The sequence below is a fragment of the Leptonychotes weddellii genome, chromosome 10 (genome assembly GCF_054177405.1).
Source record: "Leptonychotes weddellii isolate Sample4059 chromosome 10, ASM5417740v2, whole genome shotgun sequence".
Lineage (NCBI taxonomy): Eukaryota > Metazoa > Chordata > Mammalia > Carnivora > Phocidae > Leptonychotes > Leptonychotes weddellii.
The window spans coordinates 121,221,738-121,244,051 of record NC_138378.1 but is presented as its reverse complement, the minus strand read 5'-3'; the positions used below and the strand labels follow the sequence as shown (position 1 = coordinate 121,244,051).

Sequence of the window (22,314 nt, the reverse complement as noted above, 5' to 3'; positions counted from 1 at the left end):
CTAAGTGAAATAAGCCAAACACAGAAAGACAAATATTGCATGAGTACACCTACATGGGAAATACGAAAAAAAAAACACAAAACTTTGAACTCATTGTAGAAATAGAGTGGTGCTTACCAGAGGCTGAGGGGTAAGGGGAAAGGAGAGAGTGATCAAAGGATACAACTTTTCAATTATAATGCAAATGAGTTCTGGAGACTTGATGTACAGAAAGATGACTACAGTTAGTAAGATACCCTATACTTGAAACTTTTGAGAGTAGATCTCAAGGGTTTTCATCACACACCCACAAAAAAGGTAACAGATTGGGATGATGGATGTGTTAATTTGATCAATTGTGGTACTCATTTCACGATGTATACAGGTGTCAAGACATTACATTGTACACACTGAATATATACTATATTGTCAAAAAAAAAATATGGGGCGCCTGGGTGGCTCAGTCGTTAAGCGTCTGCCTTCAGCTCAGGTCATGATCCCGGGGTCCTGGGATCGAGCCCCACATCAGGCTCCCTGATCAGCAGGGAGTCTGCTTCTCCCTCTCCCACTCCCCCTGCTTGCCTGCTTGTGTTCCCTCTCTCGCTGGGTCTCTCTCTCTCTCTGTCAAATAAATAAATAAAATCTTTTAAAAAAATAAAAAAATGTAATCACTTATGAAGACAGAAATGGTTTTTCTCTGTTGTATCCTAATGCCCAGTGCCCTGCCAGGCACAGTTAATATTCAACAGATATCCCTCAAACGAATAAAGAGCCCTCAGGGATTCCAGTAAAAAAAAACAAGGAGGCAGAGGCGCAGACCGGAGCGTCCCGTTCACCGTCTCCGATTGCCTGAGAAGGCAATCTCCATTCCCCGCCCACCATAGCACCTAGGTGAGCAGGCCCCGCCCACCGCAGCACGAACCGGAAATGGCTGGGAGGCCCCCCCTGCACGAGGCCTGCGCAAAAGCAGCGTGAACGGAGAGCGCGCGCAGGCGTAAAAGGCGGAGGAGGCGCCGGCTCCAGTCCCTCCTTCCGGTCTTCGTCCACTTTCTCCCCGCGCTCTGGTCGCGGCAGCAGGTGACCGCCTCCCCAACCCAGGGGGCAGGGGGCAGGTGAGACTCGGGGCCTGGAATGTGGGGAGGGGGTCAGGTCGTCCGTAACCGCAGCCCCGCCGGCCCTGACCCCAGCCGCTCGGGAAGCTTCTCCACGGGAGGTGCACCCCTTCGGTGGCTTGTCGCCGGGCCGCCCCTCCCACGGGGAGGGAGGGTCTCTTCATCGGTGTCTCCTGCCGGAGCTCCTTTCCGGGGTCTCCTGTCCCGGCCCCCGCCTTGTGGGGCTCCTCCGCGGGGGGCTGCTCCGTGACGTCTCGTCCTGGGAGGTCTCCTCCAGGTCCCAGCTGTGGCACTCAGTGAGCAGCTTGGCCTGAGCAAGCGCCTTGATTTTTCTTCTTGTTAGTTTGCTCTTCTGTAGACGGACGGCACCTGCCCGACCAAACCCTCAGTACTGGGAGGGTAAATGCGGCGGTTTGTGTGAAAGTGTAGACGCCGCTATTATTCCACGTCCTGATTCCTTCCAGAGCCACATTCGGGTCGGAACTGATCGATAGAGTGCGTATACTGCGAAGACTGAAAACATTTTATTTTATTTTAGGATTTTATTTATTTGACAGAGACACAGCGAGAGAGGGAACACAAGCAGACAGAGGGAGAGGGAGAAGCAGGCTTCCCGCTGAGCAGGGAGCCCCATGCGGGGCTTGATCGCAGGAGCCGGGATCATGACCTGAGCTGAAGGCAGACGCTTAACGACCGAGCCACCCAGGCGCCCCAGAAAACATTTATTTTAAAAGAAGCGCAGGGCTCAAAGATATGTCCTGAAATGCGTGTGTGTTCCTCCCACCTGACCAGGAAGGTTTAACTAGGCGGAACTTGGACTATAGTTTCCCCCTTCTCGTGGCTGCTGGAAGATAGGGTGTCTTTGCATCCAGATACTCTCTTCCTGGCTTCTTTTCATGAATTCAGGATGGTACCGAGTGACAGCCCCTGAGCCTGGCCCACTGTGGTGGGATGGGAGAGGGGGAGGGGAATGCAATTAGGGCAATTTAGTGGCAGTGTCTTTCACTCGTCCTCCCAGGCTGTGATTTCCAACAGCATGTTAGCACTGTACTTCTTTATTAAAATTATAGTTTACTGTGCTAATGTATATGTAGCTCATTACAGTTTAAAAGTACCCTGTGCGTCAGTTACTGTTTATTCCTTATGACCCCAGTTTACAGACTGAGGAAAGCAAGACTAAGAAATTAAGTCATTTTTCAAAGATTGCTTAGTAGTGAAGCTAAGACTCAGCAGTTATTCAGAGCTTGTGTTCAGTGCTCCTTCTGACTCCCCTCTGCTACTCTGGATGGTGATCTGTCCTAGCAGCCTTACAGGAAGAGCAAAGGCAGAAAAATCTGTGTCGAAATCAAATATTGACAGTATGCCTTTGGCCAAATCATCTGGTTTTCTCTGCTGCATAATGGAGGTCATAATGGTACTCTGTAAGTTGGTCCTGAGGATTAAATAAGATAACACATGTAAATACTTCATCTGCAGTGTCTGTTCTTTACATGGGGGCTTTTGTAAGTATATGCTAATTAGATTTACACTACATGGCATATGTTTTCATGGAAATAGGGTTTACATTATCGCAGTCTGGTAAAAGACATAATTCCAGCATCATGTCCAGAAAGGGAACCTGAACTACTGTAGTTTTAATTGTTCTTAGTGAGTTGTTCTTAATGAAACTTCAGTTCTTAAATAATCACTTAAAGGTTAGTACTTAAAAAAAAATGTAAGGTGGGGCGCCTGGGTGGCTCAGTCGGTGAAGCATCTGCCTTCAGCTCAGGTCATGATCCGGGGGTCCTGGGATCGAGCCCCGTGTCAGGCTCCTTGCTCAGCAGGGAGTCTGCTGCTCCCTCTCCCTCTGCCCCTTCCCCCCGCCCCGTTCTCTCTCTTTCTTCTCTCAAAAAAGTAAATAAAAATCTGTAAGAAAATATAAACGATCTTTGGTTTCAAGAAGTTTACAGTGAGAGAAGCAGCAGCATTAGTTGCTAAAAGCCTGGACACCACCACAACTCCTGAAGTTTAAATCCTGGCTCCAGGGGCGTCTCAGTGGCTCAGTTGGTTGAGAGTCCAACTCTTGATTTCGGCTCAGGTCATGATCTCAGGGTTGTAGGATCAAGCCCTGAATAGGGCTCCACACTGGTCATGGTGCCTGCTTGAGATTCTCTCTCTCCTTCTTCCTCTGCTCCCCCCACCCTGCTCATGCATGTGCTCCCTCTCCCTCTCTCTCTTAAAAAAAAAAAAAATCGTAAGGCATTAATTAAGGGCATCGTGCAAAGCACTCACCTGAACAAAAAGTCCACTTTCTTTGCTAGCATTTTAATGCTAACATAAGCTAAAATCATGTCTCTGATTTAATAAAATTATTAAGCCAATAGTAGAAATAATGAATTATATTACACAGAAATCAAAAACAAATACATCTGCTGTTCCATTTTTTAATTATGAAATATAAAGACCACATGTAACATTCATGGAAGACAAAGATCAAGTGCAAACCTGACCCAGTCTTCTGCCCACCAGCATAGAAATGGACAGTTGCCAATGGCTTGTTCATGTGTCCCTCCCTGATCAAACCTTCACTTGCCATTACCTCCAGCCCCCTCCCCAGAAGAATTGGGTATTATAATCACCTTGCTTTTGCACTTGTATTCCTAAAACAATACATTGTTTAATTTACGTGTTTTTGAACCTTATACAGAAAATTATGCTGCTTATTTTTCTACTCATTCTTTGTGCAAAATTAGATTTGTGAGGTTCAAACATTGATGCACTAGATATAGCATGGTTCATTCGTTTAACATTTAATGTTCCATTTTTAATATGCTATTTATTTATTATTGTGTCTGTGGGCAGTACTTGTTTCCAGATTTTTTTTTTAAATCTTTGGAAGGAGGCAGGTATTTTGTTTGGAGTTGCTGTTGATAAGCATTCACGGTCATAGCTTATGCTACCATGTGAAGAGTTTCTCTGTGATACATAGGTCATAGAACCATTTATTGTCTTAACCAGAGCTCTTGAGAGCGAAAAGATATACTTAGTTTTACCATAACCATGGGTATGAATGGAAGCGTCCTGGAAAAATCAAGATGGATGGCTATTGAGTCACAGGATTCATGCTTGTGAAATGCGTATCCCTTTCAGCCTGTTTGGATCTTTGGCCTATTTTTCTGTTGGGTCATTTATTGTTCTATTGAGTTATAAGAATTTTTTATATATTCTTGATATTAATTAAGAAGTCTGACCGTACCAAGTGTAGGTAAATGTGGTGAACAAGAATACTTTCACACTGCCACTGTGTGGGTAAATTGGTACAAACACTTAGGAAGGCAATTTGACATTATCTAGCAAAGATGAAGAGATATATTCTCTATGAACCAACATACACATAACGTTTGATAACATCTTGAAGAAGTTTGCACATGAACACCAGGAGACATGTATGAGAATATTCATAATGGCACTGTTTGTACTATCAAAAACCTAAAAATACCTCAGATGCTCATCGGTGATAGAACAGATCATATGTTGAGGCGCCTGGGTGACTCAGTCGGTTAAGCGGCTGCCTTCGGCTCAGGTCGTGATCCCAAGGTCCTGGGATTGAGCCCCATGTAGGGCTCCCCGCTCAGTGGAGAGCCTGCTTCTCTCTCTCCCTTTACCTACCTCTCTGCCTGCTTGTGCTCTTTCTCTATCTCTCTGTCAAATAAATAAAATCTTTAAAAAAAAAAGAATAGATCATATGTTGTGACACCATCACACAACAGGGCACTCTCAACAGCAAAGATGTATGAATCCCAGCCTCACACTACTAATAAAGTTGAATCTCAAGGTTAAGCATAGAGAGGGGAAATTAGGTCAAAAACTGAAAATTCTAAGTAACGTGTTAAGGAAGTAAGCATGTGGAAGATTAAAGAAAAATAAGAGTATGGCAAATTTCAGAATATTACCACTAAAGGGGAGGGAAGTAAATATTAGAGTGTCTCAACCGTATGTTATAAATATTGTTTGTATCCACTCAAAATTTGTTAAAAGTTTTTTACAGAAATGCACCTTTAGGAGAGAAGGGGGAAAGTTACAAGAAAAGAACCTCTAAGTTCTCCTACTGAGAGAAGAAAGTTTGTACCTGAGCTATCTCTTTCTGTCCAGAATATCTCCGTCACCCCTGTGCCATTTTTCTGTTTGCCTCATGTATGTGTGTTAGCTACCTAGCTTTCTCTCTGTGTCACTCCCTACAACATGGGATTACCGAGTTACCCTGGGATCTAAGACACAGTAGTATGCTGTGAGTTGCAGGATGTTTCAAAACAGCCCTTTGGCAGTGGTTTTTAATAAATATGTAGTTTCTATTCAGAAATTAAGATTGGGGTGTCCGGGTGGCTCAGTTGGTTGAGCATCTGCCTTTGGCTTAGGTCATGATCCCAGGGTCCTAGGATCGAGTCCCGCATCGGGCTCCTTGCTCAGTGGAGAGCCTGCTTGTCCCTTTCCCTCTGCCCTTCCCCCAAAGAAATTAGGATTGACAATATAATTTTTACTCTGGATTGGGCAGCACCTTTTTAGTCTTTATCACTAGGAAACATTGATTTTTCTAATTTAGATTGGATTAAAAACAAGGTTTCTAAAGAGAAAACATAGTTACAAACAAGCATTGATTTGCAAGAATGTTGATGTTTACCTTGCTTTCTTCCTTTCAGAAGATTGTTACTTTAAAAACATTTTAGATAAATTGGTAAACACAATTGCTGTGTCAGAGTTTTATCCTTTGCCTACCTGCTCTGCAGAAAAGTTACATTTCTATTCTCAATAAATAAGCTTCCCCAAAGCTCTCTAGGAGCTGTCATTTCTAAAAATCTGTCTCTGTCAGAGTTTTTTTCCTAAAAAGTCATAGTTTCAATCTCTGTTTCTTTAATTACTGGTGAAGCAGTTGTTTCTTGCTGTAAGTATCCAGTCCACATCATGAGTGGGTCTTGTATAGTGATTAGCTTTCTCTTATTCCAATGAATTGTGGGAAGTAGCTCAGTGTTATCTGGACAGTCTTTCCTATGGTGCCCCCATTTTAGTCTGTCTCTGTATCTAATACATACAAATTAACCTTGACTGGCAGTTAATCCTGCTTATTTTAAGAGTAGAACTTTCTCCACCCTTCCCTGTATGTAAAGAAAACACTGTGCTTTTGCCAGTTCTGATATTTTTACCTTTTCCTGCAATTGTATCAGACCTTTTCTTATAGCCTACATTATTCTACAATTAACCATTAGTGTAGTATTGGGATTTCTGGAGTTAAAATCTGAACTGTTTTTATTCTGCGAGGGGCTCAGAACCAAGTTAACCCAGCTATAGTTACTGGCATCTCCCAGGTAGGCAAGCACTGTGCTAGGGGCTGGGATACTTCAGTCCTCATGAGGGTTAGTCAGGAAGGACCAAACTCCATTCCTGGCAGTGTGGGAAGTCAGACTGAGCCACCCAAGCGCCCCTACCAATGATTTTATCATTTTCTTTTAGAGATTTTATTTTTAAGTAATCTCTGTCTACACCCAATGTGGGGCTCAAACTCACAACCCCAAGATCAAGAGTCATGGGCTCTACCGACTGAGCCAGCTGGGTGCCCCACTACCAGTGATGTTGCTGAGTCCCATCACTGCTCTGATTCTCAACGTCCCCTTCTGTGCATTGGGGCATTGATGGTGTTGCACTCAGCTGCTGTCCAGGTGAAAGGAAGTCGTGCTTGCTGTTCCCATGGTCTTCCTGCCCAGCCTCTGCTGCACAGAGAGGACCCAGGGGACAGCCCCGCATGTGACGGCATGTCCATTTTTGATGCTCTCCAGGCAGCCTCTCCTCTGCCTTGCTATGAAACGGTACCAGAAAAAGGCTTTTGTTCCTTTTTCATTTCATTTTTGACTCCTTTATAGCTAATCAGATGAGTATGTAACAAATGGGGAATTAGTAACTGACTATGCTGGACAAGAAACTTCTCCAAAGTGTTTACCTTTGGTTATCTACTTTAATCTTGTTTTTAGAGCTCAGGGTGACCAGGCTGTAAAAAGGAAGGACGGCTAATTTGGAATACTGTGGAAGTGTTGCCAAAGAAGTACTCTTATCTAGAGATCATCTAAGTATAGATTTTAAAGGTCAAGCAGGCATTTTTTTTTCTAGAAAAACCCTCATCTTAATTGGACTTCGTTCACTATAAGAATAGAACTATATACAGTAACTTTTGCTAAAAAAGTTTTTCAAGAAAAGGAGCACATTTTCTTTAGAGTTCAAACTCCTTGTTTCATTCTGTGGCCTCTACCATCCAGTGTCAACCCAGCGTTTCAGCTTTAACCGGCCCTGGTTTCTCTGCTTACTAGCGGCACGGCTTTGAGCGAGTTTGACCTCCCTGAGCATCAGCTTCCTCATCTGCAAGATAAAGAAAATGATAGTGGTTGTATCACAGGGTGGTTCTGAGGATCAAGTAAGAACATACACATACAACCCTTAGAACAGTACCGAGGACAGAATTCGCACCAGTAATCTGTCTGGTTCACTGTCATTAGGTCCAGTGGTCAGCCTGCTTCAATGAGGGTGCCTGTCTTGGTACAGTTTTTCTTTCTCATGCTCGACTCAGGCAGACAGCGTCCCAGGGAGAATGGGGAGATTGTTACAGGTTGGAGTGTCTTGGCTTCATGGAAGAGGGGGTCTACAACTGGGTCATAAGTAGAGGTTTTTGTTGTTGTTGTTGTTTTAGTTTGCTTTCAAAATCTCATTCTTTATTATTACCGACTTACTGCACATTGCTCCAAACCCACTGTAGCACTTCTCATGGGAAAATGTCACAGGCACGATCCATTCAAGTTTCCCAAACTTTTATAACCAAAACCTGACACGTGGACCCACATAGGTGCACACTACAATAATATGACTTTCTCTGGAAATGCAACCCAAGGAGACACAGCCATCATCCCTAACAGTATAAATCCACAAAAATTGAATTAAGATTGTTGGCTAGGCTGATAGGCAGGGGCCAGGCAATAGGGCCTTTGTGTTTTCTTGGCTTCTCACCTACTCTGCCCGCTAAGAACAAGTAGGGTTTAAAAGGCTGGAGACCTCACCCCCGTTAGGAAGGCTACTATCAGAACAGGAAATAACAAGTATCATCAAGAATGTGGAGAAATTGAAATCCTTGTGTATTTTTGCAGGAAATGTAAAATGGTGCAACTACTATGGAAAACAGTTTGTTGGTTGCTCAAATAATTAAAAATAGAATTGTCATATGATTCAGCAATCCTACTTCTGGGTATATACCCAAAGGAATTAAAAGCAAGGACTTAAAGAGATATTTGTACATGCGTGTTCATGGCAGCAGTCAGTGGCCGAAGCGTGGAAGCAAGCCAAGTGTTCATCGTGGATGAAGGTGGAAGCAAAATGTGGTATGAAGATACAATGGAATATTAGTCAGCCTGAAAAAATAAGGAAATTCTGACATACTACAACATGGGTGAACCTTGAGGGCATTAAGCTAAGTGAAATAAGCCAGTCACAAAAGGGCAAATACTGTGGTGTCCCACTTATGTGAAGTACCTACAGAAGTCACATTCATGGGGTCATAAAGTAGAAGGCCATTATCAGGGGCTGGCATTGGGGGGCAGGGAGTGCTGGGGAGTCATTGTTTAATGGGTACAGTGTTTCAGTTTTGCAAAATGAGAAGAGTTCTGGAGATTGGTGGTGGTGATGGTTGCACAATGATATGAATGCACTGAATACCCCTTAATTTTGAAGTCAAAAATGGTTAAGATGGTAAATGATCAAGATGGTTACGTTATGTGTCTTTTACCATGATCAATCAATTGATAGATGGCTGGAGAAATGGAGTCTTTCGAATTTTGAACCATGTGAATATATAACTGATAAACATTTTTTAATAGGCTTTATTTTTTGGAGCAGTTGTGGTAGGTTCACTGCAAACTTGTGAGCAGAAGGTTCAGAGATTTCCCATATACCCTCCACCTCCCTCACCAAGCAGTACATTTGTTACAGTCAGTGAACCTGCGTTGACACGTCATTATCACACAAAGTCCATAGTCCGCATTAGCGTTCACTCTTGGTGTTGTGCATTCCATGAGTTGGGGCAAATGTATAATGACATGTATCCACCATTTGTTTTTAAGTTTGAAAAACAGTTTTAACAGGAAGGTAAAATCAGCTCAACAGTAACTGAGATAGAAAGCTGATGAGGTTGGTTCATATCTGTCTTTGCTTCAGGGGGCCATGGAGAATGCTAACGGCACCAAGCAGAGCGTGACTGAGGACTCGAGTCCGGCCGAGGGGCAAACCGGGAGCACCACTCCGCAGGGAGAGCAGGGGCAGCTGCTTTATCACGAGGAAACCATTGACCTCGGTGGAGACGAGTTTGGGTCTGAAGAGAATGAGACTATATCAGAAGATTCTAATAATTTCGTAGATAAGCTTAATGAGCACCTGATGGAGAGCGTCCTCATTTCTGACTCTCCTAATAATAGTGAAGATGACTCAGGTGACCTTGGCTGTTTGCAGGATGTTGTGGAGCCTGCAGAAGGCAGCGCTGGTCCCACACTGGAAAGTCTCGGGGACGAAGGAGCAGTGGACACCCTGAGCAAGGACAGTGAAAGTGACGGAGAGGATGTGTCTAAAGACATCTCTGACACGACCCCGGACCCAGACCACAACCAAGTCAAAGGTGTGCCCGCCTTGGGAGAGGAGGGTGCAAAGGACCCTGGCCCAGGGGACGGGAGCACTCACCCGGAAGGGCTGGGGTGCACCCCACCTCCGAGACAGTCCCCTCCCACTGAGGAGCCCGTCCCGGTGTGCACCATCTTCAGCCAGCCGCTTCCCGCCCGCTCCCAGCCGCCCCTGCTCCTGCGGGATGGCTTCGAGCCCCAGATGGTGAAGTCTCCGAGCTTCAGTGGTGCGAGCGAAACGGTGGCCAAGACCCCTCCCCAGGCTGTGCAGCCAAGCCCCAGCCTGAGTAAATTTTTTGGTGATCCTGCCAACACTAATTCCTTGGCCTCAGACTTCTTTGATTCGTTCACGACTTCCACTTTCATCTCCGTCAGTAACCCCCATGCAGGTTCTTCAGCTCCAGAAAAACTGTCTTCACTCTCCACTCCGGGGGGAGAAAGATCCCCAGGTGCCGCTGAGCCTTCTCACTCTCCAGGGATCGAAAAGTCAAAAGCAGGTGTTTCCCCAGCTTCTGTAGAAATCTCTCAGTCTCCAAAACCATTTTCACAGATCCAGGCTGTGTTTGCGGGGAGCGAGGACCCCTTTGCCACGGCCCTGAGCATGAGCGAGATGGATCGCAGAAGTGATGCCTGGCTCCCCGGGGAGGGGACCAGGGACGTCCTGATTTCAGTAGCCACCCAACAGTACAGCACAGTGTTCGTAGACAAGGAGAGCCTCACCATGCCAGGCCTCAAGTTTGACAACATCCAGGTGGGTGCAGGACATCTTCAGGGGGGCGTTCGTGGCCGGATTCCTCAGCGGCCACTTCTAGTTCCTTCTCATCTCTTTCTGCTTTCCCTCTCTCCCTCACCCCCCCCCCCATATGGATGTGTGTGTGTGCGTGCGCGTGCACATACACACACATAAATACCTTTCAGGGATTGAAAAGTCCCCATTTTTTAGCAATTCCTAAAATACTCTTTTGGAGAGTCTGTGTTACATCACTAGTTAATTTGGAACTTTGTTGATTTCCCTAATGTATTTAAGGCACTAGTCAACGTCTTAGAAGTAAATGCCAGCAAAGTAGATAGTTACATCATAATTCTCTGACGTAGCTGTGAACTTCAGGTGCTCAGGTTATTTGTGACATTTAAGCTTCAGCAAATGATGTCTCCCATTCCGTTTTTTTAAAATCTGGGGAGTATATTTGTTTAGCATATAACATGCTTGATGTAGAAAGAGTTTTATAGACTCATTAAGAAAAATGTGGATGGCCCCACAAAGTAACAAATCACAAAAATATTTCAATGTTCTATATAATAAATAGTGACATAGAAAAGTTCAGTCTAGCAATCAAAGATGATAAGGTTATCTCCATTTCCTGTTATCTAATTGGGCATTTCGTTTATGATTATTCCATGTTTGCTAGAGTGTGGGAAAATGGCCTGACTCAGGCAGCCCTGATGGGACCATAAGTCAGTACAAACATTTTTAAGTAAAGTTTTTAAATCAGCATCCAAATGTGCATATTATTTGGTCCAGAAATCCCAGTCTTAGGAATTTTTTTATAAGGAAATAATGTCACTGGTGTACAAATACCCAGCTTTTGGGATGCCCATCACAGTGTGGTTTATTATTGCAAAGCATCTGAAACGATCCAAAAGCCCATTATCAAGAGGCTGGTTGAATACATTTGAGTCATCTGTAAAATGGAGTATTAACGTAGGTATTAAAAATGATGATACAGGGACGCCTGGGTGGCTCAGTCAGTGAAGCATCTGCCTTTGGCTCGGGTCATGATCTCAAGGTCCTGGGATCGAACCCCGTATCGGGCTCCCGGGCTTCCTGTTCGGCGGGCAATCTGCTTCTCCCTCTCCCTCTGCCCCTCCCCACCCCACGCTCGTGCACGCTCTCTCGTGCTGTCTCTCTCAAATAAATAAAATCTTTTTTAAAAAATTAAATACAAATGTTAAAAAATGATGATATAGCAGGATTTTTAACGAGGTCCATATTTTATTGTTAAATTTGAAAAACTGGATACAAGACGGCATGTGGCATGCATAGTATGGTGAGAATGTTTATAAATACGTGTAACACGTACCTAGAGAGTGAGCGCATCGGATGCCAGTGGCAGGTGATTGCCCAGGTTGCCGGGCATGGGGGACATCGGTCCAGCCCCCGTGGCTGGCCTTGTGTCCTGCGCGTGTCTGCCCTCCTGTCTCCAGCAGCCCTTTTGGGAAGCATGTGCCCGCTCCTGCACATGCATGGCTGGTCGGAAGGCCCAGTGCGTGGGACGTGTGTTGTCGTGGCATGGTAAACTGCTGAGCCCTGGGAGAAGGGCCACACTGGGGACCTAGAAATGCGAGCCCATAGGTTCTGACACTTCGCATGGCAGTGTTGACAGCATATTCAGGTACCAAACGCACATTTATTGTGCGTGTACTGTTTACCAGGCATTGTGAGCAGCTTCCTTCTCCACTCTCTCGAGCAGAATACACTGAACATAAACTTACTTTTGCGGCATCTTTTTAATGAATTCTGGGTATGGACTCTGAGTTCAGGGGGTACTTGGACATGCAGGATTTGGTTTATGTATTCACAGATTTCCTTCCCCACCCTTCCCTAGCCCTGTCTACATCCACTCTACCCGCAGAGGGGGAGGAGGGGAAGGCTTTACTGTTCCATGTTTCTTCCGTCCCTGCTTCTGGGGGACTCTGTGCTCGGCCACCATGTTCCTGCAGCCTCCGTGGGACTGGCCTTTTAGCACTTCCTTTCCACACTATCTGTTGTTTGCAGTTTGCTTCCCCCCCATTGTAATTCAGGGAAAATTGAAGGTTGCCATGGAAATGACTTCGCCCAGGGGTTCTAGGGTATGTTTGGAGATGTGTAGAGGTGCTTCACTCTGGTTGCCAGAGGTCTAGGGTGAGCACATGACATTCATGGATGCGGCCAAGCATGCTAAATAGCCAGTGGGCTGGTTAGTGCCAGACCAGAAATACTGTGCTGCCCAAAATGTCAGTCCTCCTTGAGTCAGGAAACAAGCCCTGAAGTTCAGTGCTGGTTTCCCCTAGATTGAATCAGATACAGAGGCCCTGTCATAGGTCCTCCCTAACTCTAAAGCTTCCGTGATTTACCTCCCCAGTTCCACGCAGCTGCCCATGAGAAAGTCAGGACACTGCACAAGTCAGCAAGGGTTAGGGAGCTCCCACTGCCTGGGCAGAGGGCAGGGAGCTGACCAGGGCACAGCCTTCCTTCTTTTCATTTCCTTTAAGTCCTCCGGCCATGTCTTCAGGACCTCTTGCAGTCCACGGTGGTGGTTTTGGGAACCTTGTGGTAGGTTGAAATTTGAACCAAGAATAGTTCCCAGAATACCTTTGACTCTCCCACATGACAGGTGTGCTGCGTGGGCGCCCACATGTGTCTCTTCACCTGTACGTTATCATTCCCAAGACAGAAAAGAAAATGTACGGTTAACCTTGAACCGACATGCTGTGTTTATTCGCCAGGAGACTTCAGATTGGTTTCTCTATTAATTTTCTGGGCACACCAAGCTTTTGAAACCAGTTCTTGGATTTACTTATTAATAAGCTCCCCCTTTGTCACTGTTACTACGACAGAGTTGTTCATTCTCAATCAGCTTTCTAAAACACTTAACGATTTTCTTCCAAATTGCTCACCTCATTAAAAATTACCTTCCTGGAGGATAAAACTTGAAAAGATTTTAATTTCTCTCTGAAATGACGTCAGTGGCAGTCTTAGCTAAGTTAGAAGCTGAAAGGTGAACGTGTAACACCTCCTTCCACTCCAGTGGCATCAGAAGGACACAGACATTTTCAGCTCGTTATGGTTGTACGTGCCCTCTGTCCTCAAAGGAGTAAATGGAAAGTTTGTGGGGAAATGGTAATTCAGAACTTTTTAGAACCGGTAAGGAATGAAAGTGGAGAATTGTTTGTGTGGTGCTTGTTCACTAAAGAGAGAGGAAGGGAAAAGGGGAATAAATAGAAGCAGCAGAATTTCAGTGGTGAGGGTAACAGGGCGGTGAAGGTGAAGGTGATGGGGTTGGGCCCCTCTTGCAGGCATCAGAATTCCCCAGCCCATGCTGGCGGCACGAGAAACCTGGCACACACACTTGGAGACTGGAGCCTTCCACCACCCCTTTCCCATTCTCTTTCCCTGTTCTTGCCTTCCCTCTCACCCTTCCTGCAACTTGGATTTCTCCGGAATCCCCTCAGGGAAGCCCACACGGTCTGTGTGGAAACCCCAGGTCAGGAGCCTACAGGAAGCCAAGGACCCACCTGTTCCTGCAGCTTCACCAGCTACACATGTTCTCAGCTTTCATTAGTCTGCAGAAATCATTTATGTCATCTCCATTTTTAAAGGTTATTTTTTTCTGGATATGCAATATGTTTACAATATAAAATTCCAGGTTGACAGGTGGTTTTTTTTTCCATTCAACATTTTAAAGATGCTCTTCCATTGTGTTCTGGATGTGAAGTTTATAATAATTTTTAAGATCTTATTTATTTGAGAGAGAGTGAGCACAAGCAGGGAAGAGAGGGCGAAGGAGAGGGAGAAGCAGACTCCCCGCTTAGCAGGGAGCCCGATGAGGGACTTGATCCCAGGATCCTGAGATCATGACCTGAGCCAAAGGCAGACACTAAAGCGACTGAGCCACCCAGGCGTCCTATAATTTTATCTTCACTCTTCTATACCTAATGTACATGTTTTCCTCTGGTTACTTTTAAGATTTTATCACTGGTTTTCAGCTGTTTGATCCTGATATGCATTCACATGGTTTTCTTTTCTGTTTATCTTTCTTGGGATTTGTTGACCTTACTGGGATGTGTTTTCCCAGTTGGGAATATTCTAGTCCTTACCTCTTCAAATAGTTTTTCAGTTTTCCCTCCCTCCTCTCTACTTCTGGGACTCAATTCCACACATTACTCGATTTTGCCAGAGGCCACGAAGGATCTGTGTTTGTTATTCAGTTTTATTTCTCTTTTTGCTTCCCTTTGAAATTCCTGCAGTCATGTCCTGAAGTCCGTAGTCTTTCCTTCTGTGCTTTTTAGTTTGCAGCTGATGCTTTTTGGTGAATTTTTCATATTTTTTGTCTCCAGAATTTGCATTTGCTGCTTTTTTATCTTTTTCTTTATTCAGTGTGTTGAAGTTTTGCTTCAGATCCTCACGGACATTTATAACAGCGGTCTGAAGGTTCTTCTCCGGGTAGTCTGTCATCTCCGTAATCTCTGGATCTGTTTGTATTTATCTCTTCTCTTGGTCGTGGGTCACATGTGCTGGCTTTGTCCCATGTCTCATCATTTTTGGTTAGAGGATGGACATTGTGGGTTTCATGTGTTTGGAAGTCTGTATTGTGTTGTCTTCAAAAAGACTTGCGCTTCGTTCTGGTCGGCAGGTATGTTATATGCAGATTCACTTGATCTTTTTCAGGTTTGTTTTTAAGCTTCTTAGGGTGAGTTTAGAGTAGCTTTTCCTCGTGGGTGACCTTTCTGACATCTGTCGAAAGCCTCGGTGTTCAACAAGAGTGCTCCACACAGTTGGCATAAACTTAGCATCTTTCAGCCTGTGTGACCTCTGAGAATTGCTCAGCTCCCTTGCCGTTCCACCCAGCCTTCTAGAGCATCACCGTGTGCATGGGCTGCTTTGTGTCCAGCAATGGACTCAGGCTTCTGTGCAGAGGTCCCTCGTTTTCAGTGCTCCTTCTTGCCAGTTCCAGCCACCTCAGCCTCTCGGATTCCCAACTTTGTCTCCTCACCTCAGCAAGTTCACCACACCCTGCTTGGGACTCCTCTTCACACTGTGCTCCAAATGTGCCTTTGAATTCAGGAACTCAAGTCATCTTTCTCATTCTCTCAGATCCCAGCCCTCTTCTGTGTCTTCATCCCTTTCCTCACTGGAGAACAGTCCAGTCCCGGTTACTCGTAAGAAGTCCCTGCTGCTTTTGCTCACCACACTCGTGAACGGTTCCTGAGCTAAGTTTGCTGAACTGAGTTGAAGCATGAGAGTGAGCCCAGGAAGACGTGGGGAGGCCAGTTCAGGCCATTCTGTGATAGCCTCCCACCGTTTTCCTTGTTGAAACATTCTCTCAAATTCTGATTTGTTTGGGGCCTCACAAGAAAAAAAGGATTAGATTTGGTTTTGTTTTTACAGCTTAAGGGAAATAGAGTTCACATGTGATACAGTTCACACATTCAACTTACAATTCACTGGTTTTTAGCATTTTTTTTAAAAGATTTTATTTATCTATTTGACAGAGAGAGACACAGTGAGAGAGGGAACACAAGCAGTGGGAGAGGGAGAAGCAGGCTTCCCGCCGAGCAGGGAGCCCGATGCAGGGCTTGATCCCAGGACCCTGGGATCATGACCTGAGCCGAAGGCAGACGCTCAGCAACTGAGCCACCCAGGCGCCCCTGGTTTTTAGCATTTTGACAGAATTGTGCAACCATCACCACAGTCAATTTTTAGAACATTTTTATCTCCCCAAAAGAAGCCAAACCCCGCCCCCTCCCCCAGCTCCAGGCAAGCACTGATCTCTCTGTCTCTGGATTCTCCTGTTCTAGACATTTCATACAAATGCAGTCATACAATATGTGGTCTTGCGTGACTGGCTTCTGTTACTTAGGATAATGTTTTCAGGAGCCGTCCATTTTGTAACATGTATCATCCCTACATTACTTTTTATTGTCAAATAATATTCCAGTTTATGAATATTCCACATTTTATCCATTCATCCCTTGATGGACATTTCATTTGTTTCCGTTTTTTGGCTGTTGTGAATGATGCTGCTTATGAACATTCATGAACAAGTTTTTGTGTGGTCACATTTCCATTTCTCTTGCGTACGTACTTCGGAGTGGAACTGCCGGGTTACATAGCAACTCCGGGGTTCATTTTTTTAAGATTAATTTATTTATTAGAGAGAGCATGTGTGCACACATGCGTGCACAGGCGAGGGGCAGAGGGAGAGAATCTCAGGCAGGTTCCCCAGTGAGCATGGAGCCTGATGCGGAGCTCGATCCCAGGACCCTGAGATCACAACCTGAGCCGAAACCAAGAGTCAGACACTTAACCAACTGAGCCACCCAGGTGCCCCTGGGGTTCACGTTTTGAGGAATGTCCAAATTGTCTTCCAGATGGCTGCACCATTTTACATTCCACCAGTTTGGGGTTCTGCCTCGTTTTTGTTTCTTTGATGTTTGTTCAGGAGGTTTTGCTTACCCTGGGAGAGAGCAAACACGAGCAAGAGGATCACATGCTCCCAGAGCTTCTTCACTGGAGCCATGGCAGAAAGCTCACTGTGTGCTGGGTCAGGTGCAGGGCCCACTGTCTCTTCAGACCACTGCCCCATGACCACTGTGTCTTCAGGTTTCTTAGACAGTAAAGCCTGCATGCTGTGAATCAGCTGCTCCGGTTTCCATTTTGTCTTTGTCCATTAAAATCGAGAAGGGACTGCTGAACTGTCCCCACACTGAAGGAGGGGTGGCAGCCCATGGCCATCTGTGAGCTGAGATCAGCCACTTGTTCTTGCATAAACACCTCTGACAGGGGTGGTGAGGGTGGGGGGAACAACAGGCATCCTCCCTGTTGCCTGGCTGAGTCCTGGCTCGTTCCCATGCTATCTCCCCACGTTTCCTGCTTGGCCTTGGATGCACCAGTCCCTCACTGAAGAGTTTGCTGATTTGGAGGTGTCCAAGGGTTCCAGGCGGGTTCCATCCCAGGGGCAGCAGCATAGCTCTGAGAAAAATCCCACAGCAGGGCAAGTTTGCTCCCCTCTCCCCCGCGACCACAGGAGGATGTGCAGTCAGGTGCCATGACCCCTGGGCCATAGTCCCCTCCAGCTCAGTGACACAGCAGGAGTAGGTTCATGGAAAGACATTTTGTCCCGTCCCTGGGCTTTCATAGGTGAGATGTTTGTTAGTCCTACAAATGCTCATATCTCAGGAACTTCCTGTGCTAACGAAAATGTTAACCAGCAGAGATTTTTAAGGGAAAAGATGTTTGTAGTGTGGTCTAATTAACAGAGAATGTTGCAGGGATGGAGGAATTAAATGAGTCCTCCCTCTGCGGCATGGAGATGTGATCTTGCCCTTTTCCGGCTCACAGCTCCTCCCACCCAGTTCAAGCCCTTGTCTAATAGGAGTTGCATTCCTGCAGAGCTTTATGGAGCCATATGGCAGAGCTCTTCTTATTCTGCCCTTTAATTGTCCCTCCTAGACCAGTTAGCCCCTTCTGTGGCTCCAGCATTTGAAGCATTTCACCTCACATTCTGAAAGCAAAAAATCATAAAACTGCTGCTTCTAAATTTTCGCTAGAGAGGTGTGGCTTGGCCTCTTGCAGCACGGGGCTCAGTGCCCAGGGCCGGAACCAGACTTGTGACCTGGAACCCCCCTGCCAAAGCCGCCTCTCCCCCTTTACCCGTGGAAGGGCAGCCGCAGACCCCTGCAGCATCTTTTCTGCCACTCCTGCACACGTCATCCACAGGCTGGTGCTTTTTAAGTGTCACTGTTCTGGGCAACCACGAAAGATTCACCTTGCATGCTTACGCCAAGGGTAGGAAAACAATAGGAAGGGGCGGGGGCGCTTGTGGAGTCTGCAGGGAACACGTCCACACTGCTCTCCTCTCCGTCCTCAGTCGCTGTGTGCCCATGGCCCTGTATGGCTAGCACTCAGCGGCCTGCAGCTGGAAGCCAGGGTTTTACTCGCTGAGATGAGAGGATTCTTATTCCCCAGTACCCAAAAGGTGGCATTTCTCCCTGGCCATTCCAGCCACTGATAATCCTTCCTCTCCTGGCCTGGCCAAAGCACCTTGTCCTCTGCCCCTCGCCCTTCCATCTTCCCCTTATGTTTGGTTCGTCTTCTTTTTTATTTTTTTATCTAGGCATAAGTGATACACATTATATTAAGTTCAGGTGTATAACATGATTCAGTATTTGCAGATACTGCAAAATGGTCACCACGATAGGTCTTGTTAACATCCCTCACCTTACGTATTACAGAATTATTTTTCTCGTGATAAAACTTGTAAGATATATTCTCTTAGCAACTTCCAAATATACAGCGCAGCACTGTTAACTAGTTGCCATGCAGTTCATTCATCCCCAGGACTTCCTTCCTTCTTTCTTTTTTTTTTTTTTTTTTTAGGACTTGTTTCTTTTATAACTGAAAGTTTGCACCTTTTGACCACCTTTCCCATTTGGCCCATCCCCCACTCCCACCCCGCCTCTGGCAATCACCAGTGTGTTCCTGTATCTTTGAGTTTGTTTGGATTTTTGGTTTTCATTTTTTTAAGATTCCACATAGAAGTGACATCATAGGGGATTTGTCTTTCTCTGACTTACTTCATTTAGCATAATGCCCTCAAGTTCCATCCATGTTGAAACAAATGACAAGATTTCATTCTCTTCCTGCAACTGATCCTATTCCATGGGGTATGGACACCTCGTCTTCTTTATCCGTTCATCCGTCCACGGACACGTGGCTTGTTCCCAAGTACTGACTGTGAACATGGGGATGCAGACATCTTTTCAAGTTAGTGTCTTTATGTCCTTCAGATAAATACCCAGAAGTGGCACTGCGGGGTCATAAGCTGGTTCTGACTCTCTGAGGAACGTCCATCCTGTCCTACGGTGGCTGCTCCATCCTCTGTTCCCAGCAGCTGTGCGCCAGGGTCCCTTTCATCCACATCCTCACCAGCCGCCTTCCCTCAGGAGCTTCGGATTCTACTTTTCCATCCTTGGGCCCTGTCCGTGGGGGCGTCGAACCTAAGGAGTCGGTCTGTGAGGCCCAAGTTCCCCATGCAGAGGCCGTTTGGGCGCTTTCCTGGCCCCCAGCATAACTCCTGTGAGCGGAGGGCCTGTCTGAGCCCCTGGCATAGGACCTGCTTGGGAGGGCGCTCTTCTCTTGTCTCCTGGGCTGGGAGTGAGCCTAGCACCCGAAGGAGGGCTTGGCTGAGTCCCTGGCAGAGGACCTGCTTGGGAGGGCGCTCTTCTCTTGTCTCCCGGGTTGGGAGTGAGCCTAGCACCCGAAGGAGGGTCTGGCTGAGCCCCTGGCAGAGGATCTGCTCGGGAGGGTGCTCTTCTCTTGTCTCCGGGCTGAAGGACGGCAGTGCCAGGTCCCAGAGGCTTTCCCAGAGACAAAGGCAACCTGGCGGATTGCTGGGGCCTGTGCTGCCGCCCCCATCTGGCCCTTGGTCCCAAACCCCACTCCTGGCTCGGCGTGCCTCTCATGTAAGCCTGGTCCAGGTGGTGGTGATTTACCCCTTCTTCTAAAATAAAGAGAGCAGTTCTAAAATACACATTTTATTAAAGGTGGTGATGCTCAAGCATCTGGGTGATTGAAGTTTTAGTGTACTGTAACCACGTTTTAACCTCCAAACACCAATGGAGAAAAAAGAAATTTCGTTTAGTATGGGTTCTGGTTAGCTGAGTTTAATTAACATTTTATTGTCTTGACATATTTTTCTTACATTCCTTCAAGGGGGATGCAGTTAAAGACCTGATGCTTCGCTTCCTGGGTGAGAGAGCCGCAGCGAAGAGACAGGTCTTAAATGCCGAGTCTGTAGAGCAGACTTTCGTTGGGTTGAAACAGCTAATTGTAAGTAATGATGTGTTTGATTTCAATATTGTTGTTCTTATAAGGCCCGACTTTCCTTGTAGTATTTTCCTCAGAGTTAATTACTTCAAATGTATTATCTAAAGCCCTTGCATGTAAATAAAATTGTGTTGAATTAGATACCAGTCCTGTGCAGAAAAAGTGTCATATTAACATACTTTTAATATTAAGGCCAATTAGTTAGAAAGCCATTATTTTAAATGAGTACATTCCTTGAAGCAGAATATACTTTGATTAAACATGCTTCATCAAATACAATAACTAAAGATAAGTAATTTTTATTTTTATGTTGTTGTTCTTTTTGAAATACTCTGTTTTCTCTACTTGGTATAAAGGGTTTATTATTGAATGGGTGGGTTCAACAAAAATGCACACAAAAATCTTTGTTCATTACTAGGAGTAAGTATGACTATGCAGGCAGAGATGCAGTCCCAAATATTAATGGGAAACTATCTGAACTGAAGGCATGTTAACATGAACAGGTAGGTGTTTCTGGCGGTCTTTGAAGCCCAGGAAACTGTACGCCCCCCACAATTGCCTTTATCCTTGGTACCTTTTATCATATTTACAGAAGTATGTGTCTTCAAAGAGGTAATAAGAATCATTTGTTTAGGTGGTTAGCAAATATTTTATACATAAAGCAATTAAAATTTAGGGGCACCCGGGTGCCTCAGTCGATTGAGCAGTCAACTCTTGATTTCAGCTCAGGTATGATCTCAGGGTCGTGGGATCGAACCCCGTGTCAGGCTCCAGGCTCAGCGTGGAGTCTGCTTCTCTCTCTCCCTCTGCTCCGCCCCGTGCTTTCTCAAGCTCTCTAAAATAAATAGATCTTTTTTTTAAAAAACAATTAGGGGCGCCTGTATGGCTCCATCGTTAAGCATCTGCCTTCAGCTCAGGTCATGATCCCACGGTCCTGGGATTGAGGCCCAAGTCGGGCTCTCTGCTCAGCGGGGAGTCTGCTTCTCCCTCCTCCTTCTCCCACTCCCTCTGCTTGTGTTCCTGCTCTCACTATCTGCTCTCTCTCTCTCTGTCAAACAAATAAAATCTTTTTAAAAAAATTTTTAATAAAGCAATTAAAGTTTAATTTTTTAGTAAATTTAAATCAAATGCTTCATTGGGTTTCTTTTACTGAAGTGATTCTGGAATTATTGCTATGACTAAGAAGCTTTGGGAAGGAAAAATATGGAGATAGTCTGGCTTTTTGTTTGTTTTTTAAGAATTTTTTTTTTTTTTAGCTATCTGCACACCCAATGTGGGGCTCAAACGCCCAGCCGGAGATCAAGAGTTGCATGCTCTGCTGACTGAGCCAGCCAGGGCACCCCAGAAATAGTCTGGTTTTTTTTGTGTTTTTTTTTTTTTTTTTTTTAAATTCTAGAACACCCTCTCGGGGAGCAGTCTTTATTTGCATTTTAAGAGAGTGACCACATAGATGAAAAACGCTGCAACCAATTGGCACAACATGCAGTCCCTTTTTTGTAATTTTATTTTATTATGTAATGTTAGTCACCATACAGTAATCATTGGTTTTTTTAATAAATTTTTTTATTATGTTATGTTAATAATCATACATTACATCATTAGTTTTTGATGTAGTGTTCCATGATTCATTGTTTGCATATAACACCCAGTGCTCCATGCAGAACGTGCCCTCTTTAATACCCATCACCAGGCTAACCCATCCCCCCATCCCCTCCCCTCCAGAACCCTCAGTTTGTTTATCAGAGTCCATCGTCTCTCATGGTTTGTCTCCCCCTCCGATTCCCCCCCCCTTCATCCTTCCCCTCCTGCTATCTTCTTCTTTTGTTTTTTTTTCTTAACATATATTGCATTATTTGTTTCAGAGGTACAGATCTGTGATTCAACAGTCTTACACAATTCACAGTGCTTACCATAGCACATACCCTCCCCAATGTCTATCACCCAGCCACCCCATCCC

At 45.4% G+C, this 22,314-nt stretch overlaps 1 protein-coding gene across 4 annotated transcripts in view; it reads left to right on the top strand.

The window, feature by feature from the left end:
- Window positions 1-967: 967 nt before the first annotated feature.
- The window catches only part of TRAPPC12 (trafficking protein particle complex subunit 12), an 85,561-nt gene continuing 64,214 nt past the window's right edge, over window positions 968-22,314 (top strand). Inside the window, exons 1-3 of one of the 4 annotated variants that reach the window (XM_081797259.1) lie at window positions 968-1,091; window positions 9,315-10,520; window positions 20,244-20,360. In XM_081797259.1, coding sequence (XP_081653385.1) covers window positions 9,321-10,520; window positions 20,244-20,360 — 1,317 coding nt within the window. In that variant the 5' untranslated portion in view covers window positions 968-1,091; window positions 9,315-9,320. Of the gene's footprint in view, window positions 1,092-6,116; window positions 6,929-9,314; window positions 10,521-20,243; window positions 20,361-22,314 lie in introns of those variants that run through there. The other 3 variants (XM_081797260.1, XM_081797261.1, XM_081797257.1) reach the window with 3 other exon arrangements.